Source organism: Henckelia pumila, chromosome 2 (genome assembly GCF_033568475.1).
Source record: "Henckelia pumila isolate YLH828 chromosome 2, ASM3356847v2, whole genome shotgun sequence".
Classification (NCBI taxonomy): Eukaryota; Viridiplantae; Streptophyta; class Magnoliopsida; order Lamiales; family Gesneriaceae; genus Henckelia; species Henckelia pumila.
The window spans coordinates 176,281,220-176,300,094 of NC_133121.1; the positions used below are offsets into that span (position 1 = coordinate 176,281,220).

The following is an 18,875-nucleotide window of genomic DNA, read 5'->3' on the forward strand; positions in this document are numbered from 1 at the left end:
ATATGTGGTAGGGTGAAATTTTTCGATAATAATTTGGACATTACACTTCAATAATCAATATACATATTTAATCAATTTCTTTTTTATTAAATTCATACCCAACGCTACACTTTATCCTAACATGTATTTATCTCTATTTTTCATATTCTTTCTCTCTCCAAGTGCATGGTTTATTTAATTTGTCCAAATAGTTTTATAGATTATTTTCAAAATTAAACCTTATGACAAATAAATATCTAGAAATAATTATATAAAATATGAAAATTTACAAGATGTTTAAAATTAAATTTAGCAATCCCTAAAATAAATAAATAAATTTGGCAGCCACCACCAACCCTATCTCTAAATTAACGTAGAAAGATTACAATAATAATAATGATGATAAAAACACAAAAATTCTTTATATGGTTTCACGCAATGATTTCGTGAAACAGAGCTCTTACTCAACTCGACTCACAAAAGATATTAATTTTCATTCCATAAATGAATAAAATTTTTCGTAGATTAAAAATTTCCACGAGACCGTCTCGCGTGGAAATCTAAAAAAAAAAAAAATTATATATCTCCAAGTCCTCTACCAATCCAAACTAAATCCACATCCTTAAGAAAATAATAATAAATTGTAGATATCTCCAAGTACTCCTCTAACAATCTAAACTAATGAGTTCTGAAACTTTCTTCATACTCTTTCTCAGCTTCATCGCACCTTTGTTCTTGTTCTTATTCATCATGAAAAAGAAAAGAACACATCTAACAACAAGAACAAAGCTTCTTCCCGGCCCGAAAAAGATCCCGATAATTGGCAATCTTCATCAGCTTGGAAAGTTACCCCATCGATCCCTCAAAGAGTTGTCCAAGAAACATGGAGATCTCATGCTCTTGCAGTTGGGGTCCGTGCCGACGTTGGTCGTCTCGTCGGCCGACATGGCTCGAGAAATCTTTAAATCACACGATCTTGCCTTCTCCGGGAGACCCTCCTTCTATGCAGGCAACAAAATCTCCTACAACTCATCCAACATAACCTTTGCACCGTACGGGGAGTATTGGAGACAAGTGCGAAAAATCGCGGTTTCGGAGCTGATGACGGCGAATAAAGTCCAATCTTTTTGTGGAATACGGGACGAAGAGGTGGCTCTAATGATTCGTCGTGTGTCTGAATTCGATAACAGCCCTGTGGATTTGAGTTCATTGGCACATTCACTGTCGAACAACGTCGTCTGTCGCGCGGCATTCGGGACGACGAGCCCCGATGATCACGGCCATGCCGATGGGAAAATGAGCAGGTTTCAGCAAATTCTGCTTCAGCTGCAGCACTCGACTGCTGAATTCAATGTTGCGGATTATTTTCCATGGTTGGCTTGGGTAAACAGGTTCAATGGCGTCGATCGGAAGACCGACGAGATTGTTCGGGGTTTAGATTCTTTTTTCGACAAAGTAATCGAGGAACATCGTGATCCCAAGAGACCTAAACCTGATCAAGAAGATATCATCGACGTTTTGCTTCGAATTCAAAAGGACCCTAACCAGACGGCCACACTCGAAGATGTACATGTCAAGGGTGTTCTTATGGTATGTAATTTTTTTGTTGTTTTGAGTTATGCATCATTGTTATAATTATTCTGTTACAAATTTTTTTTTCAAACAAAGTATAGTAATGATTGAGCATGATGTCGGATATGTCATTAATGTGGAAAATTCTATGCTAGCCCGTTTGCTAGAATTAATGGTCCCAGATGATGTGCAGATCAATTGATTTGATCTGCAGATCAATCCGGGCCATTGATCTGTCATTGGGTAGCCAACCCTAAGACAGAACCCATTAATGTGTGGTCACATATATGTCATCATTAGTCAGTGTTACCATGTCCTTTTCTGACATTTTCGATGAAAAAATCAAAGTTGAAGCGATTGTAAGAAAAACTATGAATTGATCCAAGTAAATTTGAACCAAAAATAAATTTTCGTTTAATTTTAAGTGCTTTTTCACCAGGACACCAGATGGCCGAATTGGCCGGATTTGTAGCTTCAACAATGCGCCATTGTAGCGCTTTGGCATTCCTTATTTCTAATTTTTTGTTGTCATGGCCTTTTCTAATAATCATTTCAAAAATTTCTCAAAAATTACTTTAATTATCTTCTATATATATATTTTTATATTTTTAAAACAGGTTTAATTTGGATATTTTTAAATATTCATATACCTTTTTCACTATATATGATTTATCTATATTAAATTATAAGAAAAATTGCTTTTTTAGTCCTGTTTGTTTGTCACTTTTCGATTTCAGTTAATTATATTTCAAATTTCAGTTTTAGTCCATTATCTTTATTTTTTTTGGCAATTTTAGTTATTTTTCGACGTGGCGCTGACGTAATACCAATTCAGTGTTGATGTGGAGCTGAAGTGTGCAGTGCCACGTAAACATTTTCGAATAAAAATGATCGAAATTGTCAAAAATGGGAACATGCAGAACTAAAACTAAAATATGAAAACATAGAGAATCAAAATCGCAAAGTAACAAAGATACAGAACCAAATTTGCAGTTTTTCCTTACATTATTACATACAAAATATTTCAGTGTCACGATGCTTCATTTTATTCAATGTCTTGTCATAAATTTATTAGTACAATATTATAAAAAAAAAAAAAAAAAAACTTAAATCATATCTACATCATTTTTTAAAACTATAATATTGATTTTTTTATAAATTTATTTAATTTTCTTGCATATGCGATGATATAGTATAAAAATAACATATATATATATCATGCAGGATATATTCACTGCTGGAACTGATACTTCATCAGCAACAATCGAATGGACAATGGCGGAACTGATAAGAAACCCCGAAGCCAAAGAAAAAGCTCAGCAAGAAGTAAGAGAAGCTTGCAAAGGAAAGATTAAAGTAGAAGAAGACGATCTCCCAAAACTCGAATACCTGAAACTCATCATAAAAGAATCATGGAGACTCCATCCACCCGCCCCATTGATGGTCCCTAGAGAAGTCACGGAGAACTGCACCATAGACGGCAAATACGAAATCTCCGCGAAAACGAGAGTGATCTTGAACGCAACAGCAATCGGAACGGACCCCAAGTACTGGGAGAACCCTGAGAAATTTTGTCCCGAGAGGTTTTTGGACAGCGAGGTGGATTTCAGAGGGCAACATTTCGAGTTGTTGCCGTTTGGTGCTGGCAGAAGAGGCTGCCCCGGCATCGGTTTCGCGGTTTGCTTGGTCGAGCTTGCGCTCGCGAACCTCTTGTTCTTCTTCGATTGGGAGCTGCCGAAGGGAGTACTGTCGGGGCGGGAGCTTGACATGGAAGAAGCACTTGGGATCACTATGCATAAGAGAATCCCACTTTGCCTCGTCGCTTCGCGGCGGCGGACAAATGTTTTTAGCTGAACTTAATGCTATCATAGCATCCATCAATTAATTAGAATGCACATGTTTATTACACAAAATTATTTACTAAATTTGTAGGACGAACATATATATCAAGTTTTTCAAGTTAATAATTTTATTAGTTGATGGGATATTGACAAATTTATAAGGGAGAAATTATATTTTGGCCCTGTTTTTTTTTTTTTTCCCCCACTTTTGGCCTTTGTTAATATTGAATTTGTATTCATTTTCAAAAAAAATATTGAATTTGTATTTTTCGTCTTCTAACTTGCATGCGTTCTTTTAACATTTTTGGTCCTGTTATGACTACTTTTCATTTTTAGTCTTCTAACTTGTATATTTATTTTCATTTTTGTCCTTGTACAATATTTTTATTTTTGATCTTTTTTTTTTGTCAAAGTCTATTGTATTTGCTAGTAATAAAAATAACAAAAAATGAAAACAAATACAAGTTAAAAGACCAAAATGAAAACAATACGGAAGTTACAGGACTACAGATGAAAATTCAACGTTACAAGATCAAAAATGAAAAAAAAAAACATATATATAATTTACAAAACTAAAAGTACAGTTCACTTTTAACATGATCAAAAGTAAAAAAAAATGCAAATAACATGATAGAAACGTAATTCTCCCAATTTATAAACGATAGGCTCATAGTAGTTCATGTATTTGTATCATATTCCCTTGTTCACATCTTTTTAATATGCATAATTGATGCATTTTTATGTTATTTTGTAGTAGCTAGGAGCAAGTTTTATTATATTGGAGAAAATTTCGAGCTCCCAAATGTGTAATTTTCGTTATTTAGTAGTCATAAAGCGTGTCCACGGCTTATGCCAAATCTTTTTCTAGTTCGAATGCTTCAGTTTCTCCCTAAGGGCGTGCTCACGCCTTGCTTCGAGACTTCTTCTATTTTGCTTTTTCTTTCAAAACTTCATCTTGACAATAAAAATCACCTTTTTTGTTCAAATTTTCTCCAAGATCACAACGATTAAACATATTAAAAAGATGAAAACAAAAAAAATATGATACAAATGCATTGATATGTCAATCATTCGTTTAAGTGATTGTCATCGGTACGTTAAGTCAAAATATGCACACTTTTAAGAAGTCTACTCTAGTGGGCGCAAATTGTAATCATTCAAGATAAGATTGATGATGGAAACAATTGAAAATAAATAAAAAAAATTTAAACACAAACAGAATGTGTATAGCAACTGACTAACATATCTCATATATAAATATATTAGTAGATCGTGACACATATAATACGTGTGTCCATAGGAAAAATTGAGAAGAAAATACATTTTTTTTTAAAAAAATTAAAATGAAATTTATAGATTTTTTAAATTGAAATGGTACGAGAGAATATATGATATAATGAAAAATGTAAAATATGTGTACTTGGATGATTAGAGGCTATTTTTATAATTTCACTAGTATTTTATTATTATTATTATTATTATTTTTTGGAAAAAATAGGCAATGGCAAATTTAGCCCACTTATGAACAGAAACTCCAGCCCAGGCCTGGGACCATATGTTGGTTGCTCCAGAAACCCATCTATACCGATCCAATCTGAGAATGGCCCAACCTAGTTCTGTCTTTTAAATTTGAGCCCATTTTATAATCGGCCCTAACCCATGCAGTCTGGCCCAGTTTATATCATCATATAATAATACCCATCCTCTGGTAGATTTCAAGTCCCCCCTTATCCTAAAACCTCAAACCCTTCGACTCTGCTTCCTCTTCTGCCTCTTATTCTCTCTGTGCATTCAATTTACCGACGTGATTCTGCGCCATTTTTGTTAGCACAACTAAATATGGCTGCAAATGGTTTCTTGATTACGGCCCCCGCGCGTTTCACCATCTCGAAAGCTTCATTTTCATACCCTTATCTATCAATCCCATTCAAACCAGTGAAGTCCCGGCTCTCGAGTTCTTGTTGTTCTTCTTCTTCAATCTCGTTCCCTTCTGTGTTTTCTATGAACAAGAAAGAAACCCTTTTGAGAGTTTCCGTGATGGCTGCTCAGCAAGAAGGGAACAACCCAGCTGTTCTTGAAGAAGAGCGAGGAGAGGAAGAGGAGGTCCTTCAGGGGATTGCCAACTGGGATATTTCGGAGAACGAAACAGCGGGAGAGGAGAGTGATGGTGTCGTGGAAGCTGTGGGGGATGCTGGAGAGGATGATGGGTATGTGGAACCGCCTGAGGAAGCTAAAGTGTTTGTGGGTAATCTGCCATATGATGTTGATAGTGAGAAGTTGGCTCAGATGTTTGAACAGGCTGGTGTTGTGGAGATTTCCGAGGTAATTTGATTTTTTTTTTTGAATTAAGATTTAGTTTTGTGCGATTTTGAGTAAAATGATGGCTTTTTTTAATTTTGTTGTTGGTTTTTCATTGCGTTGTAATGAGATAGATAGTTTCTTTTGACTTTTGAGAGGTTTTGCTTTTTTAAATGTGTTGTGGATTTGCAGGTCATTTACAATAGGGACACTGACCAAAGTCGAGGGTTCGGGTTTGTGACGATGAGCACTGTGGAAGAAGCTGAAAAGGCTGTGGAAATGTTTCATCGCTATGTGAGTGTCATATAAAATTATTATCTGATATTCAGATTGTTGGTATCTGTGTACTATGCTGCCTGGTTGTGGCAGATGTAGTTTACGGAAATTTATAGAAATATACTGTAGTAAGTTCATCAATTTGAGAAATAGCTGTTTGATTAATTGTAGGAAGTGGTTGGTTTGTGAATATATACTCTTGGTGCGGTTCGTGGGGACTAAGACATGATAGTGAGATCATCCATTTACTGCATATTTTGGAGCATCATGAGTTTGACACTCTCGTTAATCTTTGGAGAACAAATTAAGTAACGTAGCTCATAAAACCTTCAGATTGATTATGGTCATGATGTGATACTTGTTTACTATGAATTAGTGTGCATTTGATGTGACTCAGCCCAGGATTTATATCCATGATCACCATCACACGAGCAGGGCAAGTTGTTGGCAATGTGAGATATTGCTTGGGTTGGTAGTATTATGTTGTTGAGGCGTTTGGATGTGATGAAGTGCATTTCATTTGATACTTAGCTCTAGAAGGATCTTATTTGTTGGTTATTGAGATCATATGTTGTTTTATCTTTGTTTGCTTGTAGCAAAATGTTGGTGTTGGAAAATGGTTTAGATGAATTAGTAATCACTGCATTATACAATTGACGTGTTGGGCATGCTCAATGTTTATAAGAAGTAACAGCATTCTTTGGCTGATTACCGGGGTGTATAAACTCCAACAAACGATATTCCCCTGAGATGGTCACCTCTCGCCGTATGAAATGAACTTTTGGCTTGGAACAGAATCTAGTACCTCTCAGGAGGAGTGCACGATTCTTACACATGAATCATGAATGCGATATTTGACTAGATCCTTGCGCATCTGATCATATCATAGACAGTTATGTATATTGCATTGTTTTACTTACTCTCAAACCAAACCTGATAGACAAACAAAAAGACAATCTTTTGCGAACTGTTAATTAGCAGTTATCTCCCTCCCCCCCTCCCCCCTCCCCCAACATCTTGGTTACTTACTTTTTTACCCCAAGTTATCATATGATACGGCTTCCACTTACAAGCAGTTCTTCTCTTGAACAGGAAATAAATGGAAGACTGCTAACAGTGAACAAAGCTGCTCCAAGAGGATCACAGCCTGAGCGCCCTCCCCGGGTGTTTGAAACCACTTGCAGAATTTATGTAGGAAACCTTCCATGGACTGTGGATGACGAGCGTCTTGAGGAGATATTCAGCGAGCACGGTAAAGTCGTAAGTGCTCGCGTAGTCTCGGATAGAGAGACTGGAAGATCACGTGGCTTTGGCTTTGTGGTGATGTCAAGCGAGTCTGAAATGAACGATGCCATCGCTAACCTTGATGGACAGGTGAATCCCTTTTCCCTTTATACATCGAATCAGCATGTGACTGGTCATCTCAGAAATCAATGTTAAATTGTTGTGTCATTAATTTTCTTGATGCAGAACTTGGATGGACGAGCAATCAGAGTAAACGTTGCTGAAGAGAGACAAAGGCTTGGTAGTTTCTAATATGCTTAAAGACCAAAACTAGAATGTCTTGTTTTGATGTTTTTGTAGTTAGATCTCTCGGTATTCCATAACCAGAGCCACGGAATGAGGTAGTAGTAATCAACAGTATGTTTGATTTGAATTGATGTAATTTTCTTGTTTGAGTTGGATATGGAGGGAAACTATGGTTCTTAATGAATAGTCATACTCTATATATGTATATCATATGGACTCGTCCCGAATAGCATATGAACTATTTGATTACATAGATCACATCTCGAATATACATGATATTATCAAATTCTACTGTTTATGTTGTATTCTTGTACTGACTTTGTGTCCAATGATCTAAAATTATTTCGGTATTTATGATACCACGACGGAATAATTTTGGGTCGTCGGAATATACTTTTCCTCCGGCATCGAAATACCCCCATAGGATACTATCCTTTGAGTCATTTCGAACTTTCCGATTGAAGTGCGATGATCTCTACTTTTGGGGATGATGGATTGGAGAAGAAAATTCTAGAGTTGGTAAAAAGTTATTTTTCAATTCCAAATTAAAGATTGAAATTTAGCACTATGCCAATAGCTCTACTTTTGCAAACTTGATTTCTTGATCTATTACAATCCTTTGGTTTACACTACACTATTAAGTTCGAAATTCTATGAACGTATTTTTTTGAATGAATATGTTTTTATAAATAAATACATATATATTAACTAAACATCATGAATATAAAAATGGCATATATACTAATTAATATATCATTTTGTAATTTTGTAGAAAATTATATTTAAAATCTTAAAAGTTTTATGTTCTTTATAACTTGAAAATTTATTCATTTTCATCTTAAATTTCACAAAAATTCCATTGAGATGATTTTACAAGTTAATTTTTGAGATGTTCGTACCGGTTAATTTGTGAAACGGATCTCCTTATTGGATTATCATAAAAAATTTACTTTTTAATGACAAAAATATTACTTTTTACCATAAATATTAGCAGAGTTGACCCGTCTCACGGATAAAGATCCGTGAATTCGACTCACAAAAGATTTACTCCTTGTGTGACATCAAGATCTCAAGTTTGGGACAAAGTCTCGAGTTCGAGATCCAGTTATAACTATCTCCTCTATCAAATAAAAAAAAGAAAGAAAAAAGAAAATACCTTCTCCTTAAATTTATGGTAATTCTATCTATTTATTTATCGATTTATTGATTGACATAAAATAATTAAGATTATACAATAAAAAATTGAGAACCATATTTTACGCTTAGTTCATACTAATTTTGTTCAAATTTCTACGCTATTTGACCTACTTCCATGTTTTTCCACTTTCCACGGCACTACAATCTCGGGTTCGTTTGAAGTCGTAGACTTATCTAGTTTCATGTTGTTTTTGCTATATTATTTATCCATATTTCAATTATTTATATAACATCAATCAAATCATTAATTATTTATATTACATCAATCAAATCATTAAATTTAAATTACTATATTACTCTTATAAATAATATTATTTATATTTTATTAATTATTAAAAGGATAAAATAATAATTTACTATTTTTATATTAAATATAATCAATCAAATCAAAAAATCATAATCTATCAATCAAATCAATTCTTATATTAACTATATTTTTTATTACAATATATTACTTATCTTTATATTATTTATCTTATCACCCACTCCAAACGGACCCTTAATCAAGATCGTATTTTTGTCCAAAGACAAAGAGAAACTATAGAATTTATTTAGTTATTTTCTGATAAAATAAAATAAATATAAATAATAAATAAATAAAAGAGGGGAATTTTAAAAGTCGCATCGTTAGTTTTGCGTTTTTTGAGAAAGAAAAAGGCGCTATTAGCATAAACTCCAGTCTCCTTGTTGGCCACACCAAGTTTGGAAACATTGTTCCTTCTGCACCGACCGCTTGTAGCTCTTGAAATTCAGAAAATTAAAAATCTCAATTCTTCCCTTCTTCTTGTCACTATATGTCATCAGTTGATCATAACTGGAAATCCCAAATCAGTGGTTAAAATCCCTGACAGAGATTTCGCGATCAGCCCAAAAAAACATATTATCCAAGATGTAATTTTTTTCGGACTCGTGGTCTGATTTTTCTGTTTTTTTTTCTCTAATTGGTCGAATCATTGATGACCCTTTTGTTTTTTTCGTTTACTGTTTCGGTCTTTCTAAGGTCGCAAGAAGTAATAGCAGTGGAAGCTATAAAACATGCTTTGAAAGCGCTGAAGAAGCGGCATTTACACGAAGAAGGGGCTCATTCTCCTGCTTTCAGCGCGCTCTCTCGCCCTATTCTGTCCCAGGTTGTCCCGGTTTGATGTGAATGTGATTATTGTTAGGTTTGTTATTTTCAGGTTGATGCTTAATTTATAACGTTTTTTTTTTTACACAATTTAGCTTTCGGATTGTTAAAATTACTTTGGTCTCAAATTCACTTTTGAGGTGGTATACGTTATATTGTTTGGAACAAGTTCTGAAGATCTGTATAGGTTTCTGCTAATTTTATGTTTTCCTAGGAAAATTTACTTGTAGAGAGGAGGAACACTTTGTAGATTAAATTTGAATGCATTTAGTTAGCACAACCGTAGTTGCGAATCAAATTTTTTGATAATTAATGGTACTAGATTGAAAGTTTAGCTGGTGCTTAAGTATATACTATGCGGAAACATTACTCGAGCTTTGAAATTCATCACTATATTGGGGCACTTATCTATTGGATTGTTTCGCAGGAGTCAAGGTATTTAGTGTATTATTTCATTCTCACTCTTGATCGTGATGACCGAGAAGGGATATTTTTAATTTGATTACCAAAATTTTCAAGATACGATTTGACTAGATAAGGGAATTTGAGAACTATTACTCAATCCAGAAATACTTATTCAATGAAGATGGTTTTTGCTGGGTGTTGTTTGAAATAACAAAATTAAAGAAGCTGAATATATGTTTGGATCGGAGAAAAATGTAGGAATTGTTGTAAATAGTGATATTTTCTTTGAAGTAGTACCAGAAAAACAATACCAAATGTCGGAAATATTTTATATGTTGGGTTGCACTTTGAATTCAACCAGCCAAAAACCTTAAATAAAGTCCCTTTTTTCATTAATGATTTGATGGCAACCTATATGAGTCGGAGTTAATGGTAATGCTTAGATTGCATTGCAAGTTAGGTTGTTGATGTAAAACTTCAGGAGTTTGTGCCAGAAGATATCTCACCCTATCACTGTTTATAATTTTTATATTTATTATTGAGTGTTGTTTCTTATATGATGGGGCGAAATGAAACTCTTATTGCCCTTGAAATTCATTAATTCAAAATTTTAGGATATATTTAAATTGTGATACTGGTATTGATGATTGTACTGATTTTATTGGTTAAATTTGTTGTTTTCGTACTTGAAAGAGACAGAAAGGATATAAAAATGCATTTATGCATGTATAGGTTTCGCGATTCCTCAAAAATGAATTTTGGCTAACATTTGTGTTTTAATCTTAGGGCTCAGAGTGGAAAGAGAAGGCTGAGAATCTTGAGTTGGAGATCCACCAGTGTTACAAAGCTCAATCTCGACTCTCGGAACAACTCGCCATTGAAGTGGCTGACGCCAGAACTACTAAATCCTTACTACAGGAGAAGGAATCCTTGATATCTGATTTTCAAGATGAGCTTAGTAAATCTAGGTATGACGTTGGCACTCCAAATTTTTTCTATTGAACTCTAACGGTTATTAGTATGAACTGCAGGGTATTGGACTTGTGAATATATTGTATTTATGTCTCAGCTTAACTTTTACTCATTTGCAGGGATGAATGCTCTCGTTTAGCTGCTCTGTTAGAAGAAAAGACTAAAGCTTTAGAACTGTTGATAGATGAGCACCAGGATCTTAAAAACCAACATGAAGCAACCACTCTAAGAGCTGACAATGCTCAGGCGGAAAACAAGAAATTGATTGACCGTTGGATGTTGGAGAAAATGAAAGATGCTGAACGCCTGAATGAGGTAGTAACTCTTTGCTTGAAGCATGAAATCATCATTCATGTTTTCTTTCATGGTGATTCTGCAGTAGGAAAAATATTTTTAACTGGCGAGCCAGCTTGTTATTGTGATGTATTTGCAACTCCTTGTGTTAGGCTAATGCCATTTATGAAGACATGCTGGGGTTTAAGGGTAGTAGCATACATCAAATTGCCAATCAGCAAGTGGATGGTTTAATCCGTCGCAGTGAAGAAGGTGCTGAATATTATGTCCAGTCAACCATTCCCACTACATGCAAGCAGAGAATCCCGGCACATGAAGGCGGATGTGCCTCAATATTATTCGAGTATAATTCCGATAAATTGGTTAGTGGAGGGCAGGACAAATCTATTAAAATATGGGATACAAGTACAGGGTCTTTGAGTCGTACTCTTCACGGTTGCCTTGGTTCCGTTCTTGATGTTTCAATCACCCATGACAACAAATCTGTCATTGCAGCTAGCAGTGCAAATAACTTGTATGTATGGGACGTAAGCTCTGGTCGAGTGAGACATACTCTCACTGGCCATGTAGACAAAGTTTGTGCTGTGGATGTTAGCCGAATCTCCAACCGTAATGTTGTGAGTGCAGCTTATGATCGCACGATAAAAGTTTGGGATCTTCAGAAAGGCTACTGTGTTAATACCCTAATTTTTCACAGCAATTGCAACACACTTTGTTTTAGCATGGATGGACGGACCATTTGTTCTGGTCATGTAGATGGAAATCTACGCCTTTGGGATATTCAGAGCGGAAAACTTCTGAGTGAGGTTGCTGCACACTCTTTTGCAATTACATCTCTATCATTATCAAGAAACGGAAATGTTATCTTGTCTAGTGGAAGAGACAACTTGCATAACTTATTTGACATTCGTACTCTCGAAATCTGTACGACGCTAAAAGGTAACGGTAATAGAGTAGCATCTAATTGGAGCAGATCATGCATCAGTCCTGATGACGGCTACGTGGCTGCTGGATCTGCGGATGGATCTGTACATATTTGGTCTGTAGCAAATGCAAAAATAGTTAGCACACTTAAGGAGCTTACGTCTCCCATACTATGCTGTTCATGGAGTAATCTTGGGAAAAATTTGGCTGTCTCCGACAGGAGTGGTAACATATGCCTATGGACTTGATTGTATTTTCCTAAGAAATCGCTCTCCCATTTAATGAAGTCTGCTCAACTTCAAAGTAAGCTTCCTAAAGACATTTTTTCCTTGGCTGTAAATAAGATTATTTGTGATTATTAATTCTTGAGCAAAGATCTGTAGGTATGAGGATGAAACTGTAAAGTAGCCTCAAGTGAAGTAGAGGATTGTATATATGGAAACTCTGCTTGTTAAAGATCCGTATTAATAGGAGCTTCGGCGTTGATTGTTTATAGGCGAAGTTTGGTATCTTTGTAGTCACTTCCGTCGTATAGTTTGGCTTTGTTTACAAATCATTCTACATGTTGGCATTCTTCATTTCTGCATTGAGTGGATACGACCTCGACGCATCAGAGTCGGTGAAGCAGAGTTGGGAATATTCCTATCAGTAAGGTCCCCAAGCAATATTTCAGGGATGAAATTATTGATTATTTCAGTATGTCGGATTTTGCTCAAGTGCAGAGTTTGAAACAAAGTCTATTCAAGAAGATAGCGACTGGATGTTGAGAAAATATGCAAGGTTTCTTTCATCCAATGAGTCTTAGCCGGAGATGGTTTCTGTACCAGAAAACTACAAGTGTTTGCAGAGAATGGTGTGCATGAGATTTTGCTGGATTTAATGGTAAGCCATGATGGGCTATCTTTAGTTTTTGGAAATCAAGGTCTCATTTCTATAAGACAACTCAAATAGATATTCACAAATACTAAGAAAATCATTGATTTGCGAAGTTTATAAAATATGTCTTATTTTATTCATATTTAATTCATTCAAAAATTTGTTGCAGTTTTTCAAGACTTAAAAAATGTTGTTAAGCTTTTTCCAAAAAAAAAATAAAAAAAATTGTTGTTAAGAGCCTGTTTGGTTAGATAAGTTCGTAGGATTAAAACATGTTTTTTTTTAAAAAAATAAAATTTCTTAAAAACTGTTGTGTTTGGTTTTAAAGTTGTTTTAAAAAATTTATTTAAGAGTGTGTTTTTTTAAAAGATACAACTTTTGGCTTTTAACTATTACTTCTAACTATATTAAAAAAATAAAAACGTTTTTTAAATATCAAAATGATTTCAGTTTTTTTTAAAAAAAAAATTAAACACTTGAAAAAGCTGAAATTATAAAAATGTTATTTTAAGTTATAGCTTATGTAGCCAAATTGCCTTTAAATGTAAAAATTAGATTATACATTATAATTAGGATGAGAAAGAGTAAAGTTCATTTGATAAAGTAATATGAAAAGTTCCATTTAATTTGTATTCACATTTATTAGATAAAGACCGAGGCGGACTTCCTCTGGTTCCACGTTTACATTTACCAAGAAATTAAATAATTAGCTAAAGCCAACGTGAGAGGTTGCGAATTACTAGAAAAATAGGAGAAATCAGGTTCATTGAATTTGAATGATTTTAGTTAATAGTAATAAATGGAGTAATATATCTTATTAAAGAAGAACCTCACTTTGACTTTAACATAGTGTTTGTAACTTTTAAAAATAAATGATTATGATTTTTTTGTGCTTTCATTTTATTTTCAAATTTAAATTGATTTGAAACAAAAATATACATACGCGTTGTGTGTGATTAAAATATAAATACTATTTCTGTAAATATCTAATATTTTTGTTTCAAATCAATTTAAATTTAAAAATAAAATAAAAGCACAAAAAATTCATAATCATTTATTTTTAGAGATTACAAACACTATGTTAAGTGATGCTCTTCTTTAATAAGATAGTAAAATTATACTAAATATAATATAATAACAATTAGTAGGCATGGAAAGAATATATTTTATACTAGAATTAAACAACTTAAATTGCCAAGTATACTATCAACATTTGTTAAAAAAATAAAAGGAATCTTATTTATATTTATAGAAGCTAAATTGTAAAATACGATGCATATTTCTTTATAGTTTCTTAAATATTCGAATTAAATATATATTATGTAAGATTTTACCAGATTATTTAAGACTGAAACGCATTAATTTAAGTGATAATATAATATAATAATAGAAAGATTATTAAAAATATTAGAAATTTGAATTAAAATAACAATTATACAGGAAATATATTTAAATCTAAATTTTAAAATTTAAAAATACGCATCTACGTGCATTGAAAAGTTTAATTTCTAGAAAGATTGAAGAAAGAAATATTGACCAATTTGTTTAATTATTAATGTGACCAATTTAACATATTTGGCTGTGAGTAAAAAGATTTATTAATAGGGAGTGGTTGTACCATAACCAAGGCGTTCACATTCTCAGTCAATAAATACAAGATATGAAGGAGTATTTAAAATTCAAGTTAAACTATGCAATTTATAATAAATTGGATCACATCTTTGGTTACATGCACCTGCACTTGTTTTGTTTTGTTTTATTTGTTCGTTTTTTTGTCATATTATTAATCATTTTATAGTCTTAATCAGTCAACTAATTTTTCTTTCAATCTTAATCTATTTTTCATGGTAATATTGACGAGACTTCCGATACACAAGTAATGTTCATTTCTACGAGTAGAATTATAATAATATCTCGAAGAAGAAAATATATTTTCTTCGTCCTAATTATATAGTTGATGTTTTTTTTTTCCTAAATATATAGTCATATACTATATTTAGTTATATTTTTTACACTCATTTACTAATATATCCCTATTAACTACACATTGAAAATTGTGCAATCATTTTTAATACATTAAATAGTGATAAAATAAAAAGTTTGTATAAAATTTGCTTTCTAGTAGGACTATATAATCGGAATGCAGAGAATAAATATTAAGTAATTTGTTTCTACAAGATTAAATAATAATATCATATATTTTTTTTCTAAAATACTAAAAATAAATAAAACATTTATACTAAATAATTGCATCACATTGTCCGTTATTTGTTGGTTGCCTCCGTCTTCTACCTACAAAATTGCTGCTGGAAAAGCCAAGGATGCATGAGTGATGAGAGATGGCTTATACGGCAATTCTTTCTCTTGTAAGCACACTCGAGCAGATTTTGCGCTCCCATCGCTTTCCCATTTTTGATGGGAAACAAGAAATCATCTCTTTGTATAGAAAATCTCGATTCTTGCAAGCATTGCTTGAAGATTCTCCTCGAAGAACCATCCAAGATGAAGTGGACTATTTCTTGGAGATTAGAGTTAGGGATGTCGCGTATCAAGTTGAAGACACCGTTGAATCCCACGTTTTTACTGAAATTCTTGCGGATCCTGATAGTTTCTCCTCTCCTTTGGATTCTTACCCGGAGGACCATTCTTCTGGCGGAAACTATGAGTATTTGCAGGAAGCGATGAACGAGATTGACTCCATCGTGGAAGAGTTGCAGAGGGGCAGATGTGGGCTAAAGCAGCTGTTGCCGAGGGAATTGCTTCCGTCGGGCAAGCCAAGAGCTGCTCGTAGTGGAAGGAACAAGCTGGTGGGACTTGATGATGAAGTTCTGGAGCTGAAGGATCGGCTGATGGGAGAGGATTCTAGATTGTGTGCCATCCCGATTGTCGGGATGGGAGGTATTGGTAAGACGACTCTTGCAAGAAACTTGTTCGACGATTTGCTTATCAAACATCACTTTGATGTTCGTGCTTGGGTGACGATATCCGAAGAATATCGTGCTAGTGAAGTATTGCTGTCTATTTTGAAAGATATTGGAGTTGACATTGATCTGAAACGGGGTGAGAGTAGGGAAAAGCTAAAGCAATCTCTGTTCCAAAGTTTAAATGGTCGGAGGTACTTGATTGTGTTGGATGATTTGTGGAGTACCAAAGTTTGGGATGATTTAAAGATAATATTTCCGGACGATGATAATGGGAGTCGAATCTTGTTTACTACGAGGCTATTGGACGTGGCTGCTTATGCCGCGGACTCTTCTAGCCCGCCTCATCAAATGCTTTTGCTCGATGACAAGAAAAGTTGGGATCTTTTCTGTCAAGAAGTGTTTGTTGACGAACTCTGTCCGCCTGAATTGGAGCAGATGGGGAAGATGATTGTGAAAAACTGCAGAGGACTCCCACTCTTGATTGTTGTAGTTGGCGGGCTCGTTGCTAAAGCGAATGGTGAACGGGAATACTGGGAATATGTGGCTGAAAATGTGAATTCTGTTGCTGTTGAAAGTGATCAGCATTGTTCGGAGGTACTATGGTTGAGCTATAACCATCTGCCTAATCATCTGAAACCGTGTTTCCTTTACTTTGGAGTTTTTCCGGAAGATCACAAGATCTCTGTCTCAAAACTCGTCAAATTGTGGGTTGCTGAGGGATTTCTCAAGCCTGTTCCATTGAAAAGATTGGAGGAGGTGGCCGAAGAATACCTGAAGGACCTGTTGGACAGAAACCTTGTTTTCGTTGGTCGAAAAGAGCCTAATGGGAAAGCAAAAACATGCTATGTTCATGATCTTTTAAGGGAATTATGCCTTAAAGAAGCTCGGAATGAAAGGTTTCTCCACATCATGGATAGGAATGCTGACTTCTCCGATGAAAGCGGGAATGATCAACGACGCCTGAGCATGCATCTGAATATTTTGAAAGATGAAGATTTGACTGATGACATGAATGGGGCAATGGAATCCATGTCATTCACACGATCTTTATTGCTGACAGGTCTTCTCCTCTCCACGTCTCCTTTTTATTCAAGTTTTGGATTACTGAGGGTACTTGATCTTCCTGGAACTGAATTCTCTGAGTTCCCAATGGAGTTTCTGTGTCTATTGAACTTGAGATACCTTGCTTTCGGGTTCCAAAGCTATCCCATTCTGCCTTCCTTGTTCCTACTCTGGAATCTTCAGACCTTGATTGTGACGGATGGCCAAAGTATGTTAAATAAAGAGATGTTTCCCTACTATAAATCATATTGTGAAGTAGAGCTACCATCAGAAATCTTTCAGATGCCTCAATTACGACATCTACAGATGACCGAATGTTTTCTGCCGAATCCAATTGAGGGAGACAACCCGGTTGTTTTGAAAAACATGGAAACACTCGCATCCGTGTCAAACTTCAAATGTACTGAAGAGGTCCTCAGAAAATTTCCAAATTTAAAGACATTGGAAATTTACTATTATGCCTTTAACATTGAGGACTGGTCAGGTTACCATCTCAAGAATCTTGTTCATCTGGCAAAACTCGAAAACCTGAAATGTACTTTTAACTGGCCACCGAACGACACCTTGTTGCCAAACCTGGCTTTACCAGTGAGCCTTAAAAGTTTATCTTTAAGTGGCAGCTCTCTTTGTAGCAAAGATATGAGGATTATCGGCTTGTTGCCTAATCTTGAAGTGCTCAAACTGAAAGAGTTTGCCTTTGTTGGGACCGTCTGGGAACCGGTTGATGGAGAATTCTGCCAACTCAAGTACTTAAACATAAATAAAGCAAGACTGATTAGGTGGATGGCTGAAACCTCTCACTTTCCATGCCTCGAGCACCTGAAAATAAGCCAATGCTTTGATTTACTGGAGATCCCTTCTGGTATCGGCGAAATACCAACACTACAAATGATCGAGATTGATGGTTCTAGCACTTTTGCAGTCACTTCAGCAGAGCAGATCCTGGAAGAGCAAAGAGACCTGGGAAATTATGTCCTTCAAGTTCATACCCGGTGGATTTAGAAGCCGAAAATGCATCAAGTCGTCCTTTCTAATATATTTTTGATCGTTCATATAGGTTTCTCACATGGTTCCAGTTTCTTCTTGTTGTAATATATCAGGGCAATTCACTTCTTCCTGCCTTGGGGAGAAAAGCCTTGGCAAATTCTTGTGAAAATAGAAACTTTTCAAGAATTATGTGCTGCTTACTATCAAGAATTTACTGGCGATCATTTCAAAAGATCTTTTCCTATTACACGTACTCTTCTGTATGAGATTCTACCTTAAAAATTTACGAGTACGACAAAATTAAGAATTTATATCGAGTTTCTTATTGAATTCCATCAATGTTTAGAATCTTGATTATGAGCAATCAAATTTTCTAGTATATTCCAATTGCTGAATTGGTACATCCACAATTTGCATGTGCATGTCAATGGTTCACAATCTAAAAATTCGATCCTACCATTAGGGTAATTCCTCAAGCATTGATCGCACGGTCCAAATTCTTTCAAAGGGGGAGTCTCACATGTTTTAACATTCAAACCCGTCCCCACCCCACATGATATTGAATCTGGATCATCATTCATCCAACTACCTTTTTAACATCACCTTTTTTTA

At 34.7% G+C, this 18,875-nt stretch overlaps 4 protein-coding genes across 6 annotated transcripts; all 4 read left to right on the top strand.

Annotated features, from left to right (window-relative positions):
- The first annotated feature begins 530 nt into the window (after positions 1 to 530).
- LOC140880720 (strychnine-11-hydroxylase-like) lies at positions 531 to 3,611 on the top strand. Its single transcript, XM_073285405.1, has 2 exons — positions 531 to 1,569; positions 2,776 to 3,611. The coding sequence occupies exons 1-2, from the start codon at positions 661 to 663 to the stop codon at positions 3,403 to 3,405; spliced, it is 1,539 nt and encodes a 512-aa protein (XP_073141506.1). The 5' UTR covers positions 531 to 660; the 3' UTR covers positions 3,406 to 3,611.
- Positions 3,612 to 5,106: 1,495 nt separating this feature from the next.
- On the top strand, positions 5,107 to 7,701 carry LOC140881548 (28 kDa ribonucleoprotein, chloroplastic-like). The gene is made up of 4 exons (XM_073286949.1): positions 5,107 to 5,714; positions 5,883 to 5,984; positions 7,059 to 7,340; positions 7,437 to 7,701. The coding sequence occupies exons 1-4, from the start codon at positions 5,232 to 5,234 to the stop codon at positions 7,500 to 7,502; spliced, it is 933 nt and encodes a 310-aa protein (XP_073143050.1). The 5' UTR covers positions 5,107 to 5,231; the 3' UTR covers positions 7,503 to 7,701.
- A 1,695-nt stretch (positions 7,702 to 9,396) lies between these two features.
- On the top strand, positions 9,397 to 13,426 carry LOC140880997 (autophagy-related protein 16-like). 3 transcript variants are annotated; one of them, XR_012149771.1, is made up of 6 exons: positions 9,397 to 9,584; positions 9,694 to 9,820; positions 11,011 to 11,192; positions 11,316 to 11,511; positions 11,643 to 12,717; positions 12,790 to 13,426. XR_012149771.1 is itself a non-coding variant. In XM_073285934.1 (5 exons), coding segments are annotated over exons 1-5 (1,527 nt in total). In that variant the 5' UTR covers positions 9,397 to 9,582; the 3' UTR covers positions 12,663 to 13,426. The 3 variants fall into 3 exon arrangements, 1 of the variants encoding a protein (XP_073142035.1); XR_012149770.1 differs by having other exon boundaries at positions 12,798 to 13,426; XM_073285934.1 differs by having other exon boundaries at positions 11,643 to 13,426.
- Positions 13,427 to 15,581: 2,155 nt separating this feature from the next.
- LOC140880996 (putative late blight resistance protein homolog R1A-3) lies at positions 15,582 to 18,471 on the top strand. Its single transcript, XM_073285933.1, has one exon. It carries the CDS (start codon positions 15,630 to 15,632, stop codon positions 18,276 to 18,278), a length of 2,649 nt encoding a protein of 882 aa, XP_073142034.1. The 5' UTR covers positions 15,582 to 15,629; the 3' UTR covers positions 18,279 to 18,471.
- The last annotated feature ends 404 nt before the right edge of the window (positions 18,472 to 18,875 follow it).

What these genes read in the sequence shown, in the direction of transcription:
- LOC140880720 (XM_073285405.1), top strand. Translation starts at nt 661, where the DNA reads ATGAGTTCTGAAACTTTCTTCATACTCTTTCTCAGCTTCATCGCACCT. An exon ending in ATGTCAAGGGTGTTCTTATG is followed by an intron (nt 1,570 to 2,775) that starts GTATGTAATTTT and finishes TATATCATGCAG; the next exon opens with GATATATTCACTGCTGGAAC.
- LOC140881548 (XM_073286949.1), top strand. Translation starts at nt 5,232, where the DNA reads ATGGCTGCAAATGGTTTCTTGATTACGGCCCCCGCGCGTTTCACCATC. An exon ending in GTGTTGTGGAGATTTCCGAG is followed by an intron (nt 5,715 to 5,882) that starts GTAATTTGATTT and finishes GTGGATTTGCAG; the next exon opens with GTCATTTACAATAGGGACAC. An exon ending in TCGCTAACCTTGATGGACAG is followed by an intron (nt 7,341 to 7,436) that starts GTGAATCCCTTT and finishes TTCTTGATGCAG; the next exon opens with AACTTGGATGGACGAGCAAT.
- LOC140880997 (XM_073285934.1), top strand. An exon ending in GATGAGCTTAGTAAATCTAG is followed by an intron (nt 11,193 to 11,315) that starts GTATGACGTTGG and finishes ACTCATTTGCAG; the next exon opens with GGATGAATGCTCTCGTTTAG. An exon ending in ATGCTGAACGCCTGAATGAG is followed by an intron (nt 11,512 to 11,642) that starts GTAGTAACTCTT and finishes TCCTTGTGTTAG; the next exon opens with GCTAATGCCATTTATGAAGA.
- LOC140880996 (XM_073285933.1), top strand. Translation starts at nt 15,630, where the DNA reads ATGGCTTATACGGCAATTCTTTCTCTTGTAAGCACACTCGAGCAGATT.